This window comes from Oncorhynchus gorbuscha, linkage group LG12 (assembly GCF_021184085.1).
Source record: "Oncorhynchus gorbuscha isolate QuinsamMale2020 ecotype Even-year linkage group LG12, OgorEven_v1.0, whole genome shotgun sequence".
In the NCBI taxonomy this organism is placed as follows: Eukaryota; Metazoa; Chordata; class Actinopteri; order Salmoniformes; family Salmonidae; genus Oncorhynchus; species Oncorhynchus gorbuscha.
Window position 1 is genome coordinate 23,586,416 of NC_060184.1, and position 23,637 is coordinate 23,610,052.

At 46.7% G+C, this 23,637-nt stretch overlaps 1 protein-coding gene across 4 annotated transcripts in view; it reads left to right on the forward strand.

Annotated features, from left to right (window-relative positions):
- LOC123990730 (centrosomal protein of 85 kDa-like) overlaps window positions 1–23,637 on the forward strand; it is a 100,438-nt gene that overhangs the window by 4,865 nt on the left and 71,936 nt on the right. The window contains exons 1-3 of one of the 4 annotated variants that reach the window (XM_046291550.1): window positions 15,734–16,085; window positions 19,647–19,714; window positions 19,948–20,106. Coding sequence is in view for 2 of the 4 variants with exons in the window: in XM_046291548.1 (XP_046147504.1) it covers window positions 16,037–16,085; window positions 19,948–20,106 (208 nt within the window). In the remaining 2 variants the exon portion in view is untranslated. Of the gene's footprint in view, window positions 1–15,732; window positions 16,086–19,646; window positions 19,715–19,947; window positions 20,107–23,637 lie in introns of those variants that run through there. The other 3 variants (XM_046291551.1, XM_046291548.1, XM_046291549.1) reach the window with 3 other exon arrangements.

The window sequence follows — 23,637 nt, forward strand, 5'->3', positions numbered from 1 at the left end:
GCTGTACACAAATAATTATGCAAGGGGGCTGTTCCCCTTGGCCTGAAACAGTCTCATTCTGCATGACTGCCATTGTAGCAATGGAACTGAAGTGCAATCGGTCCTCCTGTGTCATATCTGGTCAATTTGACAGTCTGGTAGTGATGCAAAAGTGCGGCTCACGTTGAAATATTACACAAGCTTTGTCTGTGATGTTTTAGATGGTTATTGTCATTGGTGTGCTCCTTCCAACTATTCTTCACTAGGTTTAAACCTGTTAATAGCCAGGGAAGGATCTCTGCCATATTGAGATCTTACTGTGTAATGAACAATAACGTATTTATTTATCACAATTTGTCCATTTGTTGACACCATTGTATGTTGCTAAGGAAGCTCCTTTGTTCAAACTTAAAGCTGCAATGTGTAACTTTTTGGGTGACCTGACCTTAGTGTTATAGATCTGTCATTCTTATTGAAAGCAGAAGCGGTATATCTGTTCTGTGTGCGCTATTTCTATGCATCCAGGTTTTAAGCTTTGTTTTCGTACACCAGCTTCAAACAGATGAAAATACAATGTTTTTGGTTATGGAAAATATATTTCACAGAGGTTTAGATGCTACTATGATTCTTTACACTATAGTTGCTTGTTTTGTACCATAAACTGAAATTAGGCAAACTATTATAATTTTAGCAACCAGGAAATGGCGGAACGATTTCTGCATAGTGCATTAAATCAAATCTAATCAAGCTTTATTTATACAGCACATTTCAGACATGGAATAATCAAAAACAAATAAATAAAATAAAAACTGTAAATAGTTACTACACAACTAAAATAAGAGGATAAAAACTAAATAATAACAAAAACTGAACAAAGCTAAGCAAAGCTAAAAAGGTGTGTATTAAGATCTCCTTTTAATATGTCCACAGTTTTGTCCCCCTCAGGTTCTCTGGCAGGCTATTCCAGAGTCTGGGAGCATAATAACTAAAGGCTGTTTCTTCATGCCTCTTGGTCCTAGGCTTTGGGATAGTTAAAAGGCCAGTGCCAGAGGACCTGAGGAACCTACTGGGTATATAACTTAAAAGCCTGTCTGACATGTATTGAGTTTTAGAATCAATCATGGATTGATTTAAAAACCAATAGAATAATCTTAAAATGAATTCTAAAACTCACAGGCAGCCAGTGCAGTGACCTTAAAACCGGTGTAATGTGTGCTCTCCATCTGGTCTTGGTCAGGACCTGTGCTGTAGGATGAGTCTCTTTGTATCAACCTGAGAGAGAAACAGACACACCGTGGGAATGTTCCTCAGGTGGTAAAAAGCTATTTGGTCACATTCCTAATGTGTGATTCGAAATTTAGTTCAGAATCTAAAATAACACCTAGATTTTTTTACTTGTCGTTTTATCTTTATTGCTTGTGAATTAAAATGTGCAACAAGATTTTCTCTCTGTGCTTTGGCTCCAATAATAAGTACCTCGTCTTGATTTAGCTGGAGAAAGTTGAGCCATCCAAGTATTTAAATCACTAATACAGACTAATAATTTATCTGTGGAGCTAAAATCTTCTGGTGACACAGAAATGTAAAGTTGTGTATCGTCTGCGTAGCAGTGAAAACCAATGCTGTGCTTGCTGAAAACGCTGCCAAGGGGTAACATATATAAACTGAACCGGTTAAATAGGTCCTAAACCAATTTAGAACTGGACCGGAAGGACATCATGGTCAACAGTGTCAAATGCAGCACTTAAATCCAAGAGTAAGACAGGACAGAGAGCTGTTTGGCATCTGTGTTGGAGCTAAGATAATTTACCACTGTAACTAAGGCTGTCTCTGTGCTGTGGTGGGCACGAAAACCAGATTGGATTTTTTTTTTCAACAGCTGACACTTAAAAAATGATTCTGCTGTTTGAAAACCAATTTCTCCATAATTTTGCTTAAGAATTGAAGTTTGGAGATTGGCCCAAATTTGTTAAGAGCTGAATAATCTAGATTACTTTTCTTAAGAAGGGGTTTCACCATATCACCTTTTAGTGCAGTTTGGAAGGTGCCAGCAAACAGGGAGTGATTTATCAATAGCTTGCACTTCTTCAGATATGCAATTAAAAACTGTTTTGAAGAAGGTGGTAGGGATAGGATCGAGAAGGCAGATAGAAGGCTTAAGTTGTGATATCACTAAGCATGTCTGTGTTAACCAGGGGAAATCAATCCATAGTGCCTTTGCCTGGTAGGCTTGGGCACATATCATCAAACTTATCATCAGGTCTCGGCTGACTGATACCCAGCCTAATGTTGGTTATCTTATCTCTAAAATATACTGCAAACTTATCACATTTAGATGTGGAGGAAAGTTCACATAGGCTTGAGGAGGTAGGATTTATCAGGCCATCAATGGTCGAGAAGAGCACTCTCTAATTATTCTGATTAACAGTGATCAAGTTAGAGAAATGAACCCATCTGGCATTTCTAATTGCCTTGTTATATATGTCAAGTTGCTCTCTCAGAATATCATAATGGACCTGCAACTTTGACTTTCTCTCCACTTCTGCTCTGCCTTTCTGCAATTTCTCTTTAATTGATTCATTTCCTCACTCATCCAAGGGGCTCTCTGTTTGGATGTGGCCTTTTTCGACTTTACTGGCATCAATGGTTACCCTTAATTTGCTGTTAAAGTTATCAACTAAATCATCACAAGAGGAAGGCAGAATAAGTGATGGAGTATTGTTCATACACTCAATAAAATCTGTAGCAACTTCAGAGTTAAGATAGCATTTCTTAATAATGTGTTTAGTATTACCCTGTGCTATGGGCAACAAGGTTGTCACGCCCTGGTCGAAGTATTTTGTGTTTTTCTTCATGTATTTGGTCAGGCCAGGGAGTGACATGGGTTTTTGTATGTGGTGTGTAGCTTAGTGGGGTTGTAGCTTAGTGGGGTGTTCTAGGAAAGTCTATGGCTGTCTGAAGTGGTTCTCAATCAGAGGCAGGTGGTTATCGTTGTCTCTGATTGGGAACCACATTTAGGCAGCCATATTCTTTGGTTGTATTGTGGGTGATTGTCCTGAGTGTCTTGATGTCCTTGTTAGATGTTAGTTGACACATGTATAGGCTGTTTCGGGTTCCGTTTCGTTTATTGTTTTGTGGTGTTGTAGTGTTCGTGTTTAGTCGTGTTTTACGTTTGTTTAATTAAACATGGATTGAAATCGACACACTGCAGTTTGGTCCGACTCTCCTTCACCATTAGAAAACCGTGACAGAATCACCCACCACAAACGGACCAAGCAGCGTGTCAACAGGCAGGAGCCACAGGAGAGGCAACAGAGGCAGCAGCAGCAGGAGCAGCAGCAGCTGCAGTGGGAGAGGCTGCACTACCTGGAGAAATGGACTTGGAAGGAGATTCTAGACGGGAAAGGACCCTGGGAACAGCCTGGAGATTATTGTCGCCCCAAAGCCGAGCTGGAGGCAGCAAAAGCAGAGAGGCGGCATTATGAGGAGCTAGCACGGCAGAGCGGATGGAAGCCTGAGATTCAGACACAAAAATTTCTTGGGGGGGATCACAGGGAGTATGGCTACACCAGGTAGGGGACTTGGGCCAACTTCCTGTGGTTACCGGGGGGCTAGAGAGACCGGGCATGCACCGTGTTATGCAGTGGTGCGAACGGTGTCCCCAGTGCGGGTGCATAGCCCGGTGCGGTATATTCCTACTCCTCATATCGGCCGGGCTAGAGTGGGCATCGAGCCAGGTAAGGTTGGGCAGGCTCGGTGCTCAAGAGCTCCAGTGCGCCTGCACAGGCCGGTCTATCCAGTACCACCTCCACACCCCAGCCCTGCGGTAGCAGCTCCCCGCACCAGGCCTCCTGTGCGTGTCCTCGGCACAGTACCACCAGTGCCAGCACCACGTATCAGGCCTACAGTGCGCCTCGCCTCTCCTGCGCTGCCGGAGTCTCCCGCCTGTCCGGCGCGCTGCTGCCGGAGTCCGGCGCTGCCCGTCTCCCGCCTGTCCGGTCTCCCGCTGCTGCCGGAGTCTCCCGCCTGTCCGGCGCTGCTGCCGGAGTCTCCCGCCTGTCCGGCGCTGCTGCCGGATTCTCCTGCACTGTCGGAGCCTTTCTCCTCTCCTGCGCTACCGGAGTCTCCTGTCTGCATGGAGCAGTCAGAGCTGTCAGTCTGCATGGAGCAGCCAGAGCTGTCAGTCTGCATGGAGCAGCCAGAGCTGTCAGTCTGCATGGAGCAGCCAGAGCTGTCAGTCTGCATGAAGCAGCCAGAGCTGCCAGTCTGCAGGGAGCTGCCAGTCTGCAATGTGCTGCCAGCCTGCATGGAGCAGTCAGAGCTGTCAGTCTGCATGAAGCAGCCAGAGCTGCCAGTCTGCGGAGCTGTCAGTCTGCAAGGAGCTGTCAGCCTGCATGGAGCAGCAAGAGCTGTCAGCCTGTATGGAGCAGCCAGAACTGCCAGTGTACATGGAGCAGCTAGAGCTGTCAGTCTGCATGGAACAGCCAGAGCTGTCAGTCTGCAAGGAGCTGCCAGTCTGCAAGGAGCTATCAGTCTGCATGAAGCAGCCAGAGCTGTCAGTCTGCAAGGAGCTGTCAGTCTGCAAGGAGCTGTCAGTCTGCAAGGAGCTGCCAGTCTGTAAGAAGCCGCCAGAGCTGTCAGCCCACATGGAGCAGCCAGAGCTGCCAGTCAGCGTGGAGCAGCCAGAGCTGCCAGTCAGCGTGGAGCAGCCAGAGCCGCCAGTCAGCGTGGAGCAGCCAGAGATGCCAGTCTGCCCAGCGCCGCCAGTCTGCCCAGCGCCGCCAGTCTGCCCAGCGCCGCCAGTATGCCCAGCGCCGCCAGTCTGCCTAGCGCCACCAGTGCCGCCAGTCTGCCCAGCGCCGCCAGTGCCCCCAGTCTGCCCAGCGCCGCCAATGCCCCCAGTCTGCCCAGCGCTGCCAGTGCCGCCAGTCTGCCCAGCGCTGCCAGTCTGCCCAGCGCTGCCAGTCTGCCCAGCGCCGCCAGTCTGCAAGGAGCCACCAGTCTGCAAGGTGCTGCCAGTCTGCAAGGTGCTGCCAGTCTGCAAGGTGCTGCCAGTCTGCAAGGTGCTGCCAGTCTGCAAGGTGCTGCCAGTCTGTAAGGAGCTGTCAGTCTGCAAGGAGCTGCCAGTCTGTAAGAAGCCGCCAGAGCTGTCAGCCCACATGGAGCAGCCAGAGCCGCCAGTCAGCGTGGAGCAGTCAGAGCCGCCAGTCAGCATGGAGCAGCCTCAGCCGCCAGTCAGCGTGGAGCAGCCAGATCTTTCAGTTTGCCCAGCGCCACCAGTCTGCCCAGCGCCGCCAGTCTGCCCAGCGCCGCCAGTATGCCCAGCGCCGCCAGTGCCCCCAGTCTGCCCAGCGCCGCCAGCGCCGCCAGTCTGCCCAGCGCCGCCAGTCTGCCCAGCGCCGCCAGTCTGCCCAGCGCCACCAGTGCCGCCAGTCTGCCCAGCGCCGCCAGTGCCGCCAGTCTGCCCAGTGCCGCCAGAACTGCCAGTCTGCCAGGATCCGCCAGTCTGCCAGGATCCACCAGTCAGCCAGGATCCGCCAGAACTGCCAGTCGGCCAGGATCCGCCAGTCTGCCAGGATCCGCCACAACTGCCAGTCAGCCAGGATCCGCCAGTCGGCCAGGATCCGCCAGTCGGCCAGGATCCGCCAGTCTGCCAGGATCCGCCAGTCTGCCAGGATCCGCCAGTCTGCCAGGATCCGCCAGTCTGCCAGGATCCGCCAGTCTGCCAGGATCCACCAGAACTGCCAGTCAGCCAAGATCCGCCAGTCAGCCAGGATCCACCAGAATCTTCCAGATCTGCCAGATCCGCCAGCTCTTCCAGGATCTGCCAGTCAGCCAGATTCTTCCAGATCTGCCAGTCAGCCATAATCCTCCAGATCTGCCAGTCAACCAGGCTCTTCCAGATCTGCCAGTCAGCCAGACTCTTCCAGATCTGCCAGTCAACCAGGCTCTTCCAGATCTGCCAGTCAGCCAGATTCTTCCAGATCTGCCAGTCAACCAGGCTCTTCCAGATCTGCCAGTCAACCAGGCTCTTCCAGATCTGCCAGTCAGCCGGTATCTGCCAGAACTGTCAGTCAACCAGGCTCTTCCAGATCTGCCAGTCAGCCAGATTCTTCCAGATCTGCCAGTCAGCCAGAATCCTCTAGATCTGCCAGTCAACCAGGCTCTTCCAGATCTGCCAGTCAGCCAGGCTCTTCCAGATCTGCCAGTCAACCAGGCTCTTCCAGATCTGCCAGTCAGCCAGATTCTTCCAGATCTGCCAGTCAGCCAGATTCTTCCAGATCTGCCAGTCAGCCAGATTCTTCCAGATCTGCCAGTCAGCCAGATTCTTCCAGATCTGCCAGTCAGCCAGGCTCTTCCAGATCTGCCAGTCAGCCAGGCTCTTCCAGATCTGCCAGTCACCTGGGATCTGCCAAAACTGCCAATCAGCCAGGACCTGTCAGTCGGGCCAGGATCCGCCAGTCAGCCAGGATCTGCCAGTCAGCCAGGATCTGGTAGATCCATCAACCTGCCTGAGCTTCCTCTTACTCCTGAGCTTCCTCTTACTCCTGAGCTTCCTCTTACTCCTGAGCTTCCTCTTACTCCTGAGCTTCCTCTTACTCCTGAGCTTCCTCTTACTCCTGAGCTTCCTTTTCACTCCTGAGCTTCCTTTTCACTCCTGAGCTTCCTTTTCACTCCTGAGCTTCCTTTTCAGTCCCGAGCTTCCCCTCAGTCCCGATCTGCTCCTCAGTCTAGTGGGGTTCTGGGTGAGGACTACTAGGCCATGGTTGGCGGCGAGGTTGGACTATCCAGGGACGCAAGGAGAGGGGACTAAGACATTAACTGAGTGGGGTCCACGTCCCGCGCCGGAGCCGCCACCATGGACAGACGCCCACCCGGACCCTCCCTATTGATTTGAGGTGGGTTCGGGAGTCCGCACCTTAGGGGGGGAGGGGGGGGGGTTCTGTCACACCCTGGTCGAAGTATTTTGTGTTTTCTTCATGTATTTGGTCAGGCCAGGGTGTGACATGGGTTTTTGTATGTGGTGTTTAGCTTAGTGGGGTTGTAGCTTAATGGGGTGTTCTAGGGAAAGTCTATGGCTGTCTGAAGTGGTTCTCAATCAGAGGCAGGTGGTTATCGTTGTCTCTGATTGGGAACCATATTTAGGCAGCCATATTCTTTGGTTGTATTGTGGGTGATTGTCCTGAGTGTCTTGATGTCCTTGTTAGATGTTAGTTGACACATGTATAGGCTGTTTCGGGTTTCGTTTCGTTTATTGTTTTGTAGTGTTGTAGTGTTCGTGTTTAGTCGTGTTTTACGTTTGTTTAAATAAACATGGATCGAAATTGACACGCTGCAGTTTGGTCCGACTCTCCTTCACCATTAGAAAACCGTGACAAAGGTAGCAGAGGTGGAAAAAGTACCCAATTGTCATACTTGAGTAAAAGTAAAGATACCTTAATAAAAAATTACTCAAGTAAAAGTGAAAGTCACCCAGTAAAATACTACTTGAGTAAAATTATAAAAGTATTTGGTTTGAAATATACTTAAGTATCAAAAGTACATTTAATTTCAATTAAAAGTAAAAGTTTGAAATTCTTTACATAAAGTAAACCATTTTCAGTTTGTTTTAGTCAGGGGCACACTCCAGCACTCAGACAGCATTTACATATAGCCAGGGGCACACTCCAGCACTCAGAGCATTTACATATAGACAGGGGCACACTCCAACACTCAGACATCATTTTACATATAGCCAGGGGCACACTCCAGCACTCAGACATCATTTACATATAGCCAGGGGCACACTCCAGCACTCAGACATAATTTACATATAGCCAGGGGCACACTCCAACACTCAGACATCATTTACATATAGCCGGGGGCACACTCCAGCACTCAGACATCATTTACATATAGCCAGGGGCACACTCCAGCACTCAGACATCATTTACATATAGCCAGGGGCACATTCCAACACTCAGACAATTTACATATACCCAGGGGCACATTCCAGCACTCAGACATAATTTATATATAGTCAGGGGCACACTCCAACACTCAGACATCATTTACATATAGCCAGGGGAACACTCCAGCACTCAGACATAATTTACATATAGCCAGGGACACATTCCAACACTCAGACATAATTTACATATAGCCAGGGTAACACTCCAGCACTCAGACATCATTTACATATAGCCAGGGGCACATTCCAGCACTCAGACATCATTTACATATAGTCAGGGGCACATTCCAGCACTCAGACATCATTTACATATAGTCAGGGGCACACTCCAACACTCAGACATCATTTACATATAGTCAGGGGCACACTCCAACACTCAGACATCATTTACATATAGCCAGGGACACACTCCAACACTCAGACATCATTTACTAATGAAGCATGTGTTTAGTGGGTCCACCAGGTCAGAGGAAGTAGGGATGACCAGGGATGTTCTCTTGATAAGCATTTAAAATGTAATGAGTACTTTTGGTTGTCAGGGAAATGTATGGAGTAAAAATAACATTATTCTCTTTAGGAATGTAGTGAAGTAAAAATATAAATAGTATAGTAAAATAGAGATATCCCCCAAAACTACTTAAGTTGTACTTTAAAGTATTTTTACTTAAGTACTACCACTGCAAGGTAGTACAAAATACACAGTGTTGATCAGATAAAGCAACATCAACAATAGAGGATATGTCAGTAGAAAGCCCCTTGGTCATAACTAGATCCAGAGTATGGCCACGGTTATAGGTGGGCTTAGTAACACGTTGGATCTAAAAATATTCATATATTCAATGGCCTTGGAAACTGTCTGTTTGTCAACATGAATATTAAAATTGCCCAACACAATGATTTTTATCATAGTTCTCAGTAAAGACAGTGGGGCTGTCCTTTCGTGGCCTATATAGGGGTTATAGCCAGCACTGGTGGCTGACATTTAAACAGTATAGCATGATACTCAAAAGACCCAAAGTCGCCAAATGAAATATCCTTACAGCTGAGAGCATTAGTCAAAATAGAAAATGACAGTTTGTATAAACTCACTAGAAGGTAGAGTTAAAGGAACATAAATTAGGTTACTCAGAATAACCATAGTGCCATTTCTACAGGAGTTGATATGCGTCCCAAGTCCTCTGTTGGTTAATCTGACAGGGAGAACTGGAGCACTACCAGACTTTGTCCGCCAGTCACTAAAACAGTTTGATGTTGCTTGAAATAATCCTGGAACCCCTGCGGTTAGGGGGGAGTATCTATTTGAAGTTATCAAGAGGATGTGTTTTGAAATTGTGTTTGCCGAAATGTTGCTTATTGCCACATTTATGTTTTTGCCAAGCAAATATTGTGTAAAAATAAACATTTGATGACAAGGTTTGTAATGGATTTGAGGTAGATTACTGAGGTTTATTTATTTTACAAGGGAGGAACAAAGCTGGACAGTGAAGTAGTGTTGCATGGTATACCGATACCATGGTAATATCACGGTACCAAAACGTCATGATACTTATGATACCAACATTGTAGAATACCGTAGTCCTATTTCATATGACACTACCGACTTTTTCAGCCCTACCGATCTAAAGAACTTACTGGCTTCTGTTATAATAAAATGTTTAGAAAGTCCGTTTGGTTTATACATTCAGTTGAATTTAATCAACAGCTACTAGTTTCTTGTATGCACAGGTCCAATAATATCTACTTCACTTTCATGGCATATCATCTGTGGCAGCTGTAATCATCCAGCCACATCGCCTACCAGCCCTCAAATCACCTGCTTCTCTGTCCGCTCTTCATGCACATCTATTCCTCCATCAGTTTTTAAAATATAATTTAGCCGTGATGGCAAACAGGGATGAAGATCCTGATGAGTTTTCTGTTGTTAGATTTCTAAATGTGTTACATTGGAGCATTCCATCACCTGTTAAAACCAACGATGGGTTTATATAGTGGTTATAACCAAGCGAACAGGCCAGTCTGAGTAGACTTTGCAAGTTAACGGTCATACAGCCTCTGAGTGCCAGAGAGGGAAAATGGTTGCAGCATTACAGCCAAGAAGATGTATTTTCTCTAGCCTAAACACTACCTTTTTTCTTTTTACGCATATTACCCGAGATTACTTTTTTTCTTTCTAAAGGGATTTGCAAGCATTTTAGATAATTTCACAAACCATGTCAACGAACGTTTTAAATCTAATCCCGGGCCGTGGGGCGAACAGGATGCTAGGCCACAGATTTATTTTCTTGGTGGTATTGTGATACTACTTGGTATCTTGATACCTGACCTGGTATCCTATCGTGAGTACATTTTTGGTCTCGTGACAACACTACAGTGAAGCACATAACTAGCTAGAAATTAAACAGAGCAAAGCCAGGTCTAATATTTCATGGACAGACTGCAGAACCTAATCAAGCATCTGACCAATTACAAAAACTTTAGTTCTGGGTTAACCAACATTAGACAAGGCCTAAAATAATATTTGCTGCCAGCAAAAACACACACCCTGTTTTCAGCTTAATGTTAGCCTACAAGGTGCTCTTTATCATTTCAGTATGTGAGTACAAAAGTATCAATAGCTACATAGAACGCAGCAGGAATGTGTAGGCTTTCATTAGGAATGTTACATTAGGAATGTTACATTAGCAATGCTACATTGGGAATGCTACATTAGGAATGCCACATTAGGAATGATTCAGACGGGTTGGGTTAAATGTGGAAGACATACAATTCGGTTGAATGCATTCAGTTGTGCAACTGACTAGGTATCCCCTTTCCCTTAGCCCTGCTTTTGGTAACTGGCATCAATATAGGCGACTAGAGCTCATCTCACTTTGTTGACTGCTGTTGTTGTCTGACAGCTTTAACCAGGTGCCTTTTACAGGGCCCCAAGCACACCTGTGAATATATGACTCTACTGAGTCTTCCTGTGAAGAGCCAGCTGATTAGACGTGTGAAGACTTTAGTTGGAGAAGATTCCACATCACTGAGGCTTCTGGGGTAACCTTGGTATCCTATTCATGGCAGTACTGTCTTGGTGTGAAACTTGTATTATTGTGTATTATATATTACACATTAGTTACACATACAGTGCCTTCAGAAAGCATTCACACCCCTTGACATTTTCCACATTTTGTTGTGTTACAGCCTGAATATAAAATGTATTACATTAGGATTTTTTTGTTGTCACTGGCCTACACACACTATCCAATAAGGTCAAAGTGTAATGTTGTTCGTCTGCTGTTTGTAGAGAGTCAGACCGAAATGCAGCGTGTAGGTTACTCATGACTTTTAAAGAAGACATATGCGGTACATGAAATAACTGAAAATACGAAAACAACAAACGAGTGAAACTAATACAGCCTATCTGGTGACTAACACTAAGACAGGTACAATCGCCCACGAAATACAACGCGCACTCAAGCTACCTAAATACGGTTCCCAATCCGAGACAACTAGAATCAGCTGACTCCAATTAGGAATCGCCTCAGGCAGCCAAGCCTAACTAGACACACCCCTACTAATACACACTCCCAATTAATACAAACCCCAATACGAAATACAACATATAAACCCATGTCACACCCTGGCCTACCCAAACATATAACAAAAACACAAGATACAATAACCAAGGCGTGACAGAACCCCCCCCCCCTAAGGTGCGGACTCCGGGACGCACCTCAAGAGCATAGGGAGGATCCGGGTGGGCGTCTGTCCATGGTGGCGGTTCTGGCTCGGGACGTGGACCCCACTCCATAAATGTCCTAGTTCCTCCCCTTCGCGTCCTAGGATAATCCACCTTCTCCGCCGACCATGGCCTAATAGTCCTCACCCTGATCCCCACATAACTGAGGGGCAGCTCGGGACCGAGGGGCAACTCGGGACCGAGGGGCAGCTCGGGACAGAGGGGCAGCTCGGGACAGAGGGGCAGCTCGGGACAGAGGGGCAGCTCGGGACAGAGGGGCAGCTCGGGACAGAGGGGCAACTCGGGACAGAGGGGCAACTCAGGATAGAGGGGCAACTCAGGACAGCAGGGCAGCTCAGGACAGAGGGGCATCTCAGGACAGAGGGGCAGCCCGGGACAGAGGGGCAGCCCGGGACCGAAGCAGCCCAGTACTGAGGGGAAGCCCGGTACTGAGAGGGAGCCCAGTACAGAGAGGAAGCCTAGTACTGAAAGGAAGTTCAGTACTGAGAGGAAGCTCAGGCAGGTAGTAGGCTCCGGTAAATCCTGGCTGGCTGGTGGACCTGGATGATTCAGGTTGTCTGGCCGATCTAGAAGATCTTGGCAGACTGGCACTTCTGGCGGATCCTCGCAGACTGGTGACGCTGGGCTGACTGGCGGCGCTGGGCAGACAGGAAACTCCGGCAGCGCAGGAGAGGAGAAAGGCTCTGGCTGAGCTGAACAGGCGGGAGACTCCAACAGTGCAGGAGAGGAGAAAAGCTCTGGCTGCGCTGAACAGGCGAGGCGCACTGGACGCGCTGGGCCGACTGGTAGCACTGGTGGCGCTGGACAGACAGGAGACTCCGGCAGCGCAGGAGAGGAGAAAGGCTCTGGCTGCGCTGAACAGGCTGGAGACTCCGATAGCACAGGAGGGGAGAAAAGCACTGGCTGTGCTGAACAGGCGATGCGCACTGGACGCGCTGGGCCGACTGGTAGCACTGGTGGCGCTGGACAGACAGGAGACTCCGGCAGCGCAGGAGAGGAGAAAGGCTCTGGCTGCGCTAAACAGGCTGGAGACTCCGATAGCACAGGAGGGGAGAAAAGCACTGGCTGTGCTGAACAGGCGATGCGCACTGGACGCGCTGGGCCGACTGGGAGCACTGGTGGCGCTGGACAGACAGGAGACTCCAGCAGCGCAAGAGAGGAGAACGGCTCTGGCTGCGCTAAACAGGCGGGAGACTCCGATAGCGCAGGAGAAGAGAACAACTCTGGTTGCGCTAAACAGGCGGGAGACTCCAACAGCGCAGGAGAGGAGAACAGCTCTGGCTGCGCTAAACAGGCGAGGCGCACTGGAGGCCTGGTGCGTGGTGCTGGAACTGGTGGTACTGGCGCGAGGACACGCACAGGAAGCCTGGTGCGGGGAGCTGCTACTGGAGGACTGGTGTGTAGAGGTGGCTCTGGATAGACCGGACCGTGCAGGCGCACTGGAGCTCTTGAGCACCGAGCCTGCCCAAGCTTACCTGGCTCGATGCCCACTCTAGCCCGGCCAATAGGAAGGGCTGGTATGAGTCGCAGCTGGCTCTGCACCCGCACTGGAAACACCGTGCGCTCCATAGCATAACACGGTGCCTGCCCGGTCTCTCTAGCCCAACGGTGAGCACAGGGAGTATGCGCAGGTTTCCTACCTGGCATAACTATTCTCCCTTTTAGCCCCCCCCCCAATACATTTTTTGGGGTGACTTTCCGGTTTCCAACCGCGTCGCAGTGCTGCCTCCTCATACTCGCGCCTCTCCGCTTTAGCAACTTCTATTTCCTTCTTGGGACGGCGATATTCTCCCGGCTGCGCCCAGGGTCCTTTTCCGTCTAATATCATCTCCCAAGACCAGAAGTCCTCATATTGCTGCTCCTCACAATTAACAGGGAGAGTAGGCTCAGGTCTGACTCCTGACTCTGCCACTCTCTCTCTGCGCTTTCCCCGTTACCTACGGTTTTCGCTCTGTATAGCCGTGCTTTCCTTTTCGATTCCATCCGTGTATAGCCCTCTTCGCATTGCTGTAGGGAATCCCAGGCGGGCTCCTGCACTCGCTCTGGGTCGGCCGCCCACCTGTCGATTTCTTCCCAAGTCGTATAATCCCTGCTTCTGCCGTCCATAACGTCCTCCTTTAGATCCTGCCAGTTCACACGCTGCTCGGTCTGAGAATGGTGGTGGGTGATTCTGTAATGTTGTTCGTCTGCTGTTTGTAGAGAGTCAGACCGAAATGCAGCGTGTAGGTTACTCATGACTTTTAAAGAAGACATATGCGGTACATGAAATAACTGAAAATACGAAAACAACAAACGAGTGAAACTAATACAGCCTATCTGGTGACTAACACTAAGACAGGTACAATCGCCCACGAAATACAACGCGCACTCAAGCTACCTAAATACGGTTCCCAATCCGAGACAACTAGAATCAGCTGACTCCAATTAGGAATCGCCTCAGGCAGCCAAGCCTAACTAGACACACCCCTACTAATACACACTCCCAATTAATACAAACCCCAATACGAAATACAACATATAAACCCATGTCACACCCTGGCCTACCCAAACATATAACAAAAACACAAGATACAATAACCAAGGCGTGACACAAAGTGGAATTATGTTTCAACACATTTTTACAAATTACATAAAAAATGTAAACTTGAAATGTATTGAGTCAATAAGTATTCAAGCCCTTTGTTATGGCAAGCCTAAATACATTCAGGAGTAAAATAATTCTTAACAAGTTACATAATATGTTGCATGGACTGAGTCTGTGCGCAATAATAGTGTTTAACAGAATTTTTGAATGACTACCTCATCTCTGCACCCCACATATACAATTATCTGTAAGGTCCCTCTGTTGAGCAGTGAATTTCAAACACAGATTCAGCCACAAAGACCAGGGAGGTTTTCCAATGTCTCGCAAAGAATGGCACCTATTGATAGATGGGTAAAAAAAGCAGACATTGAATAATAGCCCTTTGAGCATGGTGAAGTTCTTAATTACACTTTGGACTGTGTATCCAAAGTTAACATTAGCCTACTACAACTAGCTACATATTGAACTTCCATCCTCTCAGGCCAGAGGCACAATGTATGTATTTATGGTTGTTTCGGAATCGCCGTTATAATCATTGGCCAGTACGGAGAATTAAGTAAAACCACATGTCCAAATCACTATCTCCATCCATAGCTAGTTTAGGAAAGGGACCATATTTGCTAGCTAGCTAGCCACCGGAAGACAACAACACAACAACAGAGATGCAACAATTCAAGTTTTTTTCTGTCAATGACATTTGGCTTGATGTGATGTGATTGGTGTGAAGCCAAATCCAAACTGGCTTCCCTTGACAGGTTTTTTTTTTTTGTGCTCCAGGATTATTCACAGTGGAACTCAGATTAGCTCAACACTTATTGGCTATTATTGTTATGTATTTATTTTATCAAGGGAGGCCACATGCTTGCTGTCTTCCCTTGCATTCAATGCTACGGTCAGCCACAATATCATACTATTTTAGACCAGACAGCATCAGAAAATGGGCTTCACATGCAGACAGAGGGGCGCTGTTTTGCGCGATCAAATGTTCACACGACGCGCGCCGCTGAGATACGTTCAGCCTCTTGCAAATTTAAGGACAATTATGAAACACATAGACATGGAAGTTAAATGATTTTATGTTTTATATCTTAGTCATTTTTGGGTGGAACCCTGGCTTCCCTTTGCAGCCATGAATACACGCCACCTTGATAAATAAAGAATACACAAGTGACAGCGGGCCAAGAAACGTCACAATTTATGCATGATGCTTACCTATGGGGTGAAACTTCACGAAGACTGCTGGATGTCAGGTGGCATTTTTCCTTTGACTGCATACAGCAGCTCAAAAACAAAAGGCCAAAAGGGTACACAATGAAACGTTTTTCAGAATGTGAGAAAACTATATGATGCCCGGATGGCTATGTTTAGGGTCGCCAATGCAGTGCACTCAGCCACTGAGGTATAGCACCCAACCATTGCCGAGCTGCAGTGGTCTCAGTACTGTTTGTGGGGGAGGAGACTAAAACTCAGATTGAGCCTTTCGCAAGGAGCTGTGGCACGCATTCAGTGAGATCACATCCTTCCATGCATTGCTGTTGCCATCGATTTAATAGTAGTTAGTTCTTCAGTCAACTTTACCCATATTTTTGATTTATGGAGCTCGTTTTGGGCAGAAGACATGTTATAAATAACCGTTAAATTTCAATTTTAAAGCTATGCATGTCCTTTCGCGCAATGTAATCATGGCAAGTTCTTGAGGAATTCTCTCCACCTTTTGTTTGATCACGTTTTGCTCTACCCTCGGAGTTTCACTGCGAACGGGCGCATACAACCAGTCATAATGTGGGGGAGAAACGAATTTGAGGATGGATTTGATACTTTTAAAACAGGTAAGATCTTATTATTTAGATTTTTATAGAAGAATAAAACCCCTGGGTTGATATTTTCATAGCAATAATGTCTGAACAGACTAGAGCCTTGCTCATGCTCATATCGGTGAACGTCTTCACAAGCTTCTAGCTAGCTGATGCTAAACTGATGGATACAGAAGGGTTTCTGCGGATTCAGCTAGCTCTCTAGCTAGCAGTAGTAGCCCTCTCCCGGGGCATCTGGTGTTTCTTGATAATGCTATGATGAAGCCTCGTTTTTGATGTGACATTGTAACGGAAATTCCTGAATAGATGACTATTAATTGTTCATGACAAAATAATGCAGGTTGCAGAGAGAGCGGAGTTTTTTCCTCATCGGGGGATTTAGAGTTCTGCTCGTCCTGATAGCGATGTCTGTTTCTGGATTGAGATTATAAAGATGTCTACATTGTAACATTTTGATATAGCTTGCTACATTATGTCGCTAGAATTATATTATGATGAATGGACCACTGCGTGCCCTCTTCTCTTGAGCAATGAGTCAGTGACGGCTTTCTGCGTTGTCAGTTATTATAGCTAAGTATCTCATGTGGCCAGATTTATAGTTAGCTATATCCTCTAAAGCGGGCCAATATACCCCCCCCCCCATTGTCTCTTACAACTATGTAATAACACTACACGTCGTTAACAAAAACTACTCAGCCCAAGTTTTAAAAAATTAGCCTACTAACATGTTGTTATGAGGGCCTCCTGAGTGGCGCAGCGGTCTAAGGCACTGTATCTCAGTGCTTGAGGCACCACTACAGACCCGGGTTCGATCCCAGGCTGTTGGTGTGGCTGGCTTCTGGGTTAAGCGAGCAGTGTCAAGAAGCAGTGAGGCTTGTCAGGGTCGTGTTTCGGATAACGCATGGCTCTCGACCTTTTCCTGTCCCGAGTCCGTAGGGGAGTTTCAGCGATGGAACAAGACTGTAACTACCAACTGGGGAGAAAAAGGGGTAACAAAATGTTTTTGTTACCTAACAACAATTTGATATAAAGTCTTACAGATTATCAAAAGTATTCTGCCACCTGAACTGCAGGACAGGACAGTGTAGGTCAGTCCAGGGCTTGACATTAACTTTTTTTAGCCACTTGTTCTTCTTACAAGTAGGACAGATTTTTTACTTATCCCAAAGCTCAAGTCACTTGTCGTCGTCCCCACCCCCAAAAATGGTCTGTAACACCATGGGCCAAAAAGGTGACTGAAAGGTGTGATTCAAGGAACCACTTCACAATATAACCATCATTATTATCACTGGTTTTGACAATGGACGGATGCTGGTCTCTAATCCCATGTATTATATCTCCTGTCATTATGGCCTTGAACAAGGCACTTAACCCCCCACAAAGTAAAATACTGTATAAATAGGCTACTGGTATAAAACACATGGTCCGTCAACCCTCCATCTGGAGAACTACTGTGTGTGCAGGCTTTTGTCCCAACCCTGCTCAAACACACCAGGGTCCGCTTATCAAGGTCCTGTTGATCTGGACATTTTTCACAATGTGGTGTGTTTGAGCAGGCCTGGAGCAAAAGCATGCACACACAGTATCTCTCCTGGAGGATGGTTGGCCACCCTGCAACATTACAATTACCACCAAATACGTTTTGTCTTTATAAAATAATAATAATATATCAAATAAAATAGATGAGAATCCTAGACAATTTTGAGCGTTTGTACAACCGGAGTATAACTAAATAGCTAACTAGCGAGATAACCGGCCTAACAATATGTGTTGAATTTGCTATCTGGTTAGTCTGTTGTAGGCTATACCATTATTCTACCTGCTGAGCAATGTATTTCGCTCTCTGTCCTCTGGAAAGTCCCACTGGCACACACCCAGGTGCACAAACGTCTTTTCCAAGATTGTCATTGCTGACCAAAATTTAGCTATAACTGGGCAAGTAACTGACTTAACTTGCAATGAATATCAATAAATGTGCGCACGTAGCAAGGCTCACTTTGATCTAAAAAAAAACAAATCTCAAGACTGCATGATTGAAAGACAGTTCGTGCCTGTCAATGCAGGCCTAAATAATGATATTCTAAGGTGCTGTGAGATCTGTCAATGCAGGCCTAAATAATGATATTCTAAGGTACTGTGAGATCTGTCAATGCAGGCCTAAATAATGATATTCTAAGGTGCTGTGAGATCTGTCAATGCAGGCCTAAATAATGATATTCTAAGGTGCTGTGAGATCTGTCAATGCAGGCCTAAATAATGATATTCTAAGGTGCTGTGAGATCTGTCAATGCAGGCCTAAATAATGATATTCTAAGGTGCTGTGAGATCTGTCAATGCAGGCCTAAATAATGATATTCTAAGGTGCTGTGAGATCTGTCAATGCAGGCCTAAATAATGATATTCTAAGGTGCTGTGAGATCTGTCAATGCAGGCCTAAATAATGATATTCTAAGGTGCTGTGAGATCTGTCAATGCAGGCCTAAATAATGATACTACAATACACTCTGCAGAGATTGGGGGGACTGTGTAGAACACATGGCATTCAGAAGACACTTTGATCCACTTCTGATCTGAGAAGCCTAATTGTTTGATATTGTGATTTTTGCGTGATTTTATTTACTTGTCCATTCGCACAACTTAATCTATAATCTGCTAGTCCATCAATTACTTGTACTTGCCCTGGGCAAGCGGACAAGCGTTAGTGTCAAGCCCCGCAGTCTGTTCTGAAATATTATTTCTGCTCTTCTGAAGCACAATTTTGCTAGATGTTTTGAAAGTGTATTTTTGGAGTGCCTCAGCCCGGTGTCTTTGTGATGGTCACAGTAGAGCAGGAGGACAGTAGGACGGTCACCTCTCCATGTTGTGGAGCAACATTACATATCACATCTAGGCTGCACCCCCTTCAACCTGCTGCCTCCTTCTGGCACAAGATAGGACAGCTTTAATGACTCATGTCTTAGCGGATTACACAGTCAGAATAGAATTCGCAGATAGAGGACATATGGCCCCGCAGTGTGTAGAGACAGAGATGGATTGTTGGGATGCACCACAGTGTGTTTGAGACTCACCTGGTCCTCACCTTGTCCAACCCATGCACACATTACTGTTGCTGAATGTGACACGGGCAAATGCCTGAATGAACCCGAGGAGTCTGAAACCAAAAATCCCTCCTGTCATCTGAAATTATTCAGGAAATATTGTGTAGGCTCTGCTTTCATTTCCATGCACCTGGGAGAAGGCTTGTTTTCACTAGAGGAGGACTGTTATTATAATGGGCGAGTGACTGGTTTTCACAGTTATGGATTGGTGTAGTTTAGCACTAGACTAGGGCCAAGCACACTATCTGTAAAAGCTGAATATTGCAGGAGGCAAAATGTATTTCCATATCTGACTGTAACACAATTACATGGACTGTAATTAAGAGAAATGTAGATCTATCCTAGTTGTAACGTACAACCGGGCTTCAGACAGCAGGGTTTGTTTTTTGCCATCTAGTTATCAGTTGTGTGTTTACTAGATGGGGAAGGGGTGTAGAGCAACAGTAATGTAGTCTGTAACCAAAACATATGCCAGCAGGGTCTCCAGCGGTGCAGATTCTGTTTTCTCTAATAATCATCAAGCAATCCCGATCTGCTAGAGATAAGGTAACCCACCAAGACAACATTTATTGTCTAAATGTTCTCCCAGTCTGAGTAACCAGGAAGAGTTAGCTGTTATGCTACCCTGGGTGGTAGGCTAATTCCTTTTATCTGTTTTGAAAACACAGGATTGTTAAGGTAGAACATTGGGACTGAAACAGACTATTTATTACAAAGTAGTAAACAGTGAGTGTTACTAAGAAATGCCTTCCTACCTGACCGGGGGTCATGCCTTTTAGGTTCCAGCACCAGCTCTTCTGGATGGGTCCCGGGGTGTGAGTTGCCATGGCAGGGTACCTCCTCGGCCCCCGGTAACAGTAACCGAGGACGACGCCACAGCACGGCCTCCGACAGTGGTGACACGGGCATCGGCACGTCCTGCTCCGACAGTGCGGAAGGTAAGGACTGGCACAGAAAGGAGGTGCACCCCTCCACAACACTCCAAAAAACATATCATTATTATTATTTTAAAAACATTATTATTTTTAAAATAATTTTTTATTTTACCCCCTTTTCTCCCCAATTTCGTGGTATCCAAATCTAATTAATATCTTGTCTCATCGCTACAACTCCCGTACGGGCTTGGGAGAGGCGAAGGTACGTTGTAGCGATGAGACAAGATAGTAATTACTGCGCCCGGCGATGAGACAAGGATATCCTTACCGGCCAAACCCTCCCTAACCCGGCCGACGGTAGACCGATTGTGTGTCACCCCACGGACCTCCCAGTCGCGGCCGGCTGCGACAGAGCCTGGGCGCGAACCCAGAGTGTCTGGTGGCACAGCTAGCGCTGCGATGCAGTGCCCTAGACCACTGCGCCACTCATTATTAGCAACACAGAGAGAGAGAGAAAATCCTACTTCACTTCATCCTCTTGCTAAGATTCTGCTGTTATATAGATGAATAGTTCTGAAGCTATGGATAAGGGGTTTCTGAAGGAAAGTAGTGATAACAGAAATGGAAACCAAAGTAATGTCCTTTTGGCAGTAATGTGGCTAAACTGTCTGGATAACTGGAAGGAATTAAACAGAGATTTAGGGGAGACTCCTAAACCACCCCAGTTGAATGGTTTGGGACACACTTTCTTAACTATCCCTGTCTCTCATCCTAGTTTCTAGCTACAGTGGAAGATATGTATTCTTTCCAATAGTCAAGACTACAGCTCTTACATTTAGATTGATTACTCCCTGTCTTACTGCGTCCTACATCCTAGTCCTTACAGTCCAACTTGAACATACAAGAGGACTGTGGAAAACGTTTGCCTATAAACAAGTCCATCTTGGACTACTAGTTTCTAGTAGCCAAACTTCAAAGGCCTACCCAGTTTGGTGTTGTGGCTTGGCCAGATCAGAGGGTGTTGTCGGCTCTCCACTCTCGTAACCTTCACAGGGCCAGATGTCAGGACCCAGGCAGACCCTTCTACCATCTCCCTTCCCCTGGGAGCTGGGACTGGAGCTCTCTGGTCCGGCCATCAAGCCCCTATAACCACTATAACCATTAACAGCTGGCCAGCCACAGTCTGCCTCAGGGCCAGGGCTGCTAAAAACAGATGCTCTACGTTCAGGTCACAGACATTTTGTGGGCTGCGCTGGGGAGATCAGTTTATGGCCTTGCTTTGTTACGATCATTTAAACAAGCTCACATAATAGTTTTGTATTTCTTTAGGAGCTCACACACTTAGAGCTTCAGAATGTAAGTGCTTTGTGAGAGATGTGGATAAAAGTGAATAGGAGAGTGACTCTCCCAATAGCAGAGGAGAGTCTTTGATTTAGAGACCTCTGTGTCCCACTCGACTGTCACAGACAGCACACACCCAAAGGAAGTGCTGTTACCATGGGAACCCTCCTAGTTAATTAAGACACGAGCAGTCAACAGTTCCTAATTGGTGCCCTTGGCGATGATTGTTGCCCGTGGCGATGATTGGTGCCCCTGGCGCCAACGTTCTGTGTGTCCTTACCTGCGGAAACACCCAGCTGGCCTACAATTTCAGCACCCAGCAGTTGGCACCCCGTCCTTCTCCATCCTCCCCCCATGCCAGAGGCACTGGGCTGGGCTAGGGCACACAGTCAGTCACTCCCTGGAACCTGGCTGGATCTGGAGCTGCTCTGATGCCCCAGCCAGCCTGTGTGTGTGTGTGTGTGTGTGTGTGTGTGTGTGTGTGTGTGTGTGTGTGTGTGTGTGTGTGTGTGTGTGTGTGTGTGTGTGTGTGTGTGTGTGTGTGTGTGTGTGTGTGTGTGTGTGTGTGTGTGTGTGTGTGTGTGTGGGGGAGCTAACTAATACTGAGCCCCCCTCCCTCCGTCTGATGAGCACCGGACCTGTCAGACTCCCATTGATTGCAGCAGCTCTGCTTTTAATTTATCTCAATATCTTCAGTTCAGGAGCCTATCAGGCACCGCAGATGTCCAGAAACAAGGTCAGACACAGTTCTTCTCTCACTTTTCCATCTCTGCTGCTACTCTTTCATTCTCCCAGGCTGACGTGTTAGGATCACGTGGGATAACATCGACTTGACTTCCAGGATGACCTGTACTGGCTCTTGTATCCTGCCTATTTTAAACCACAAATAGTGAATTGTTTTATTTGTTGTATTTTCGTAAACCCTCCTTAATGAATGCCGTAACAACTGGGGATGTGAATCGTTACAGGCAGAGAGAGTGCTGGAATCAGAATTAGGATGTCTAAGTGGATAGATCAGGAGCTCTGCTATCGCCACCTCATTGGGAGGAGACTGAGACCACCCTATAGCATGACTACATACTGTAGCTAGGCTAACTACAGACGGACAGAGGCAAGATAAGGGTAGATTATGTTCACGTTGTAGGCTCAAGTGGCTAATCCACTGGGCTCTGTGTGCCTGTAAAAGATGAATGTAAAACAAAGGTCTAGTCATTAAGGGATGATTGGATTCTCTGTTTTTCCTGTTTGTTTTGTTAGGACATTGGACTCATCATTTTGAAAGATACCTTTCGCTATTAAACCTCCTCTCTTCTGGATCTCCTTCAGTGTACATATCTCCACCTCATCTCAGTGCGCTGGCATTTGAGCTTCTGGTAAATCTGTCTTTCTCTCCATACAGTTCAAGCAGGGACACAACTAATCTCCTTGTTCTAATATCAATGTATAGCTGCGGTTCAAATGTGGTATTTATGCAACGTTGGTGTTTTTACTCCAAACACTTGGTTTCTGGAGGAGATATTCTGTGCAGACTATGGCTGTAATCCACACAAAGGGAGGATTCTATTCCGGGAGCCACTGCATAATCACTGCATCAAGCCTACCGTTTACAATTGGCTTATCATCTCTTCCTCCCCATATGCCGGGGCAATCTGGTTTTACACAAATCCAATCAAAACGTACTGACAGTATACCCCCTCAGTACCCCCTATCAAGAGATTGCTATCTTGTGCACTCCTCAGCTCTTTCTGTCTCCCTCGGTTTTCTTCTGACACAAATGGCTCTATTTCCATCCCCTTTTTAACCCAATGCGTCCCACCGTAACCCTGGCTCGTTTTGGACTTCTGACCCCTTTTAAACAACGTGTGTTTGAGCTACTGACTAATGGGTTGTACCATTGTATTGGTCTATTTCTTCTGCATCCGTAGATACATTAGTCTGTGTGATAGACGGGGGCTGAGCTAGAGGGGTGCTTGTGCAAGGGGCCAGGCCTTTTTACAAACATGTCTCTAGAGTCCAACTGATTTGAGCTATAAACTATTAAAAGCGATCTATGGACAGCTGTGACTCTCACGAAACACACACATGTTTGGCTCTGTCACGCTCACCAGCTACATTAGTCATTAGAAGGAAAGGGGTTCTTCTGCACAAGAAATCCCAGGACATACTGTCTATATTTACAGTAATAAGCTCGCATACTGTAGTTGCTGTCACAAACTCCACACAGTTTTCACTGACTAGTTGGATATTAATTTC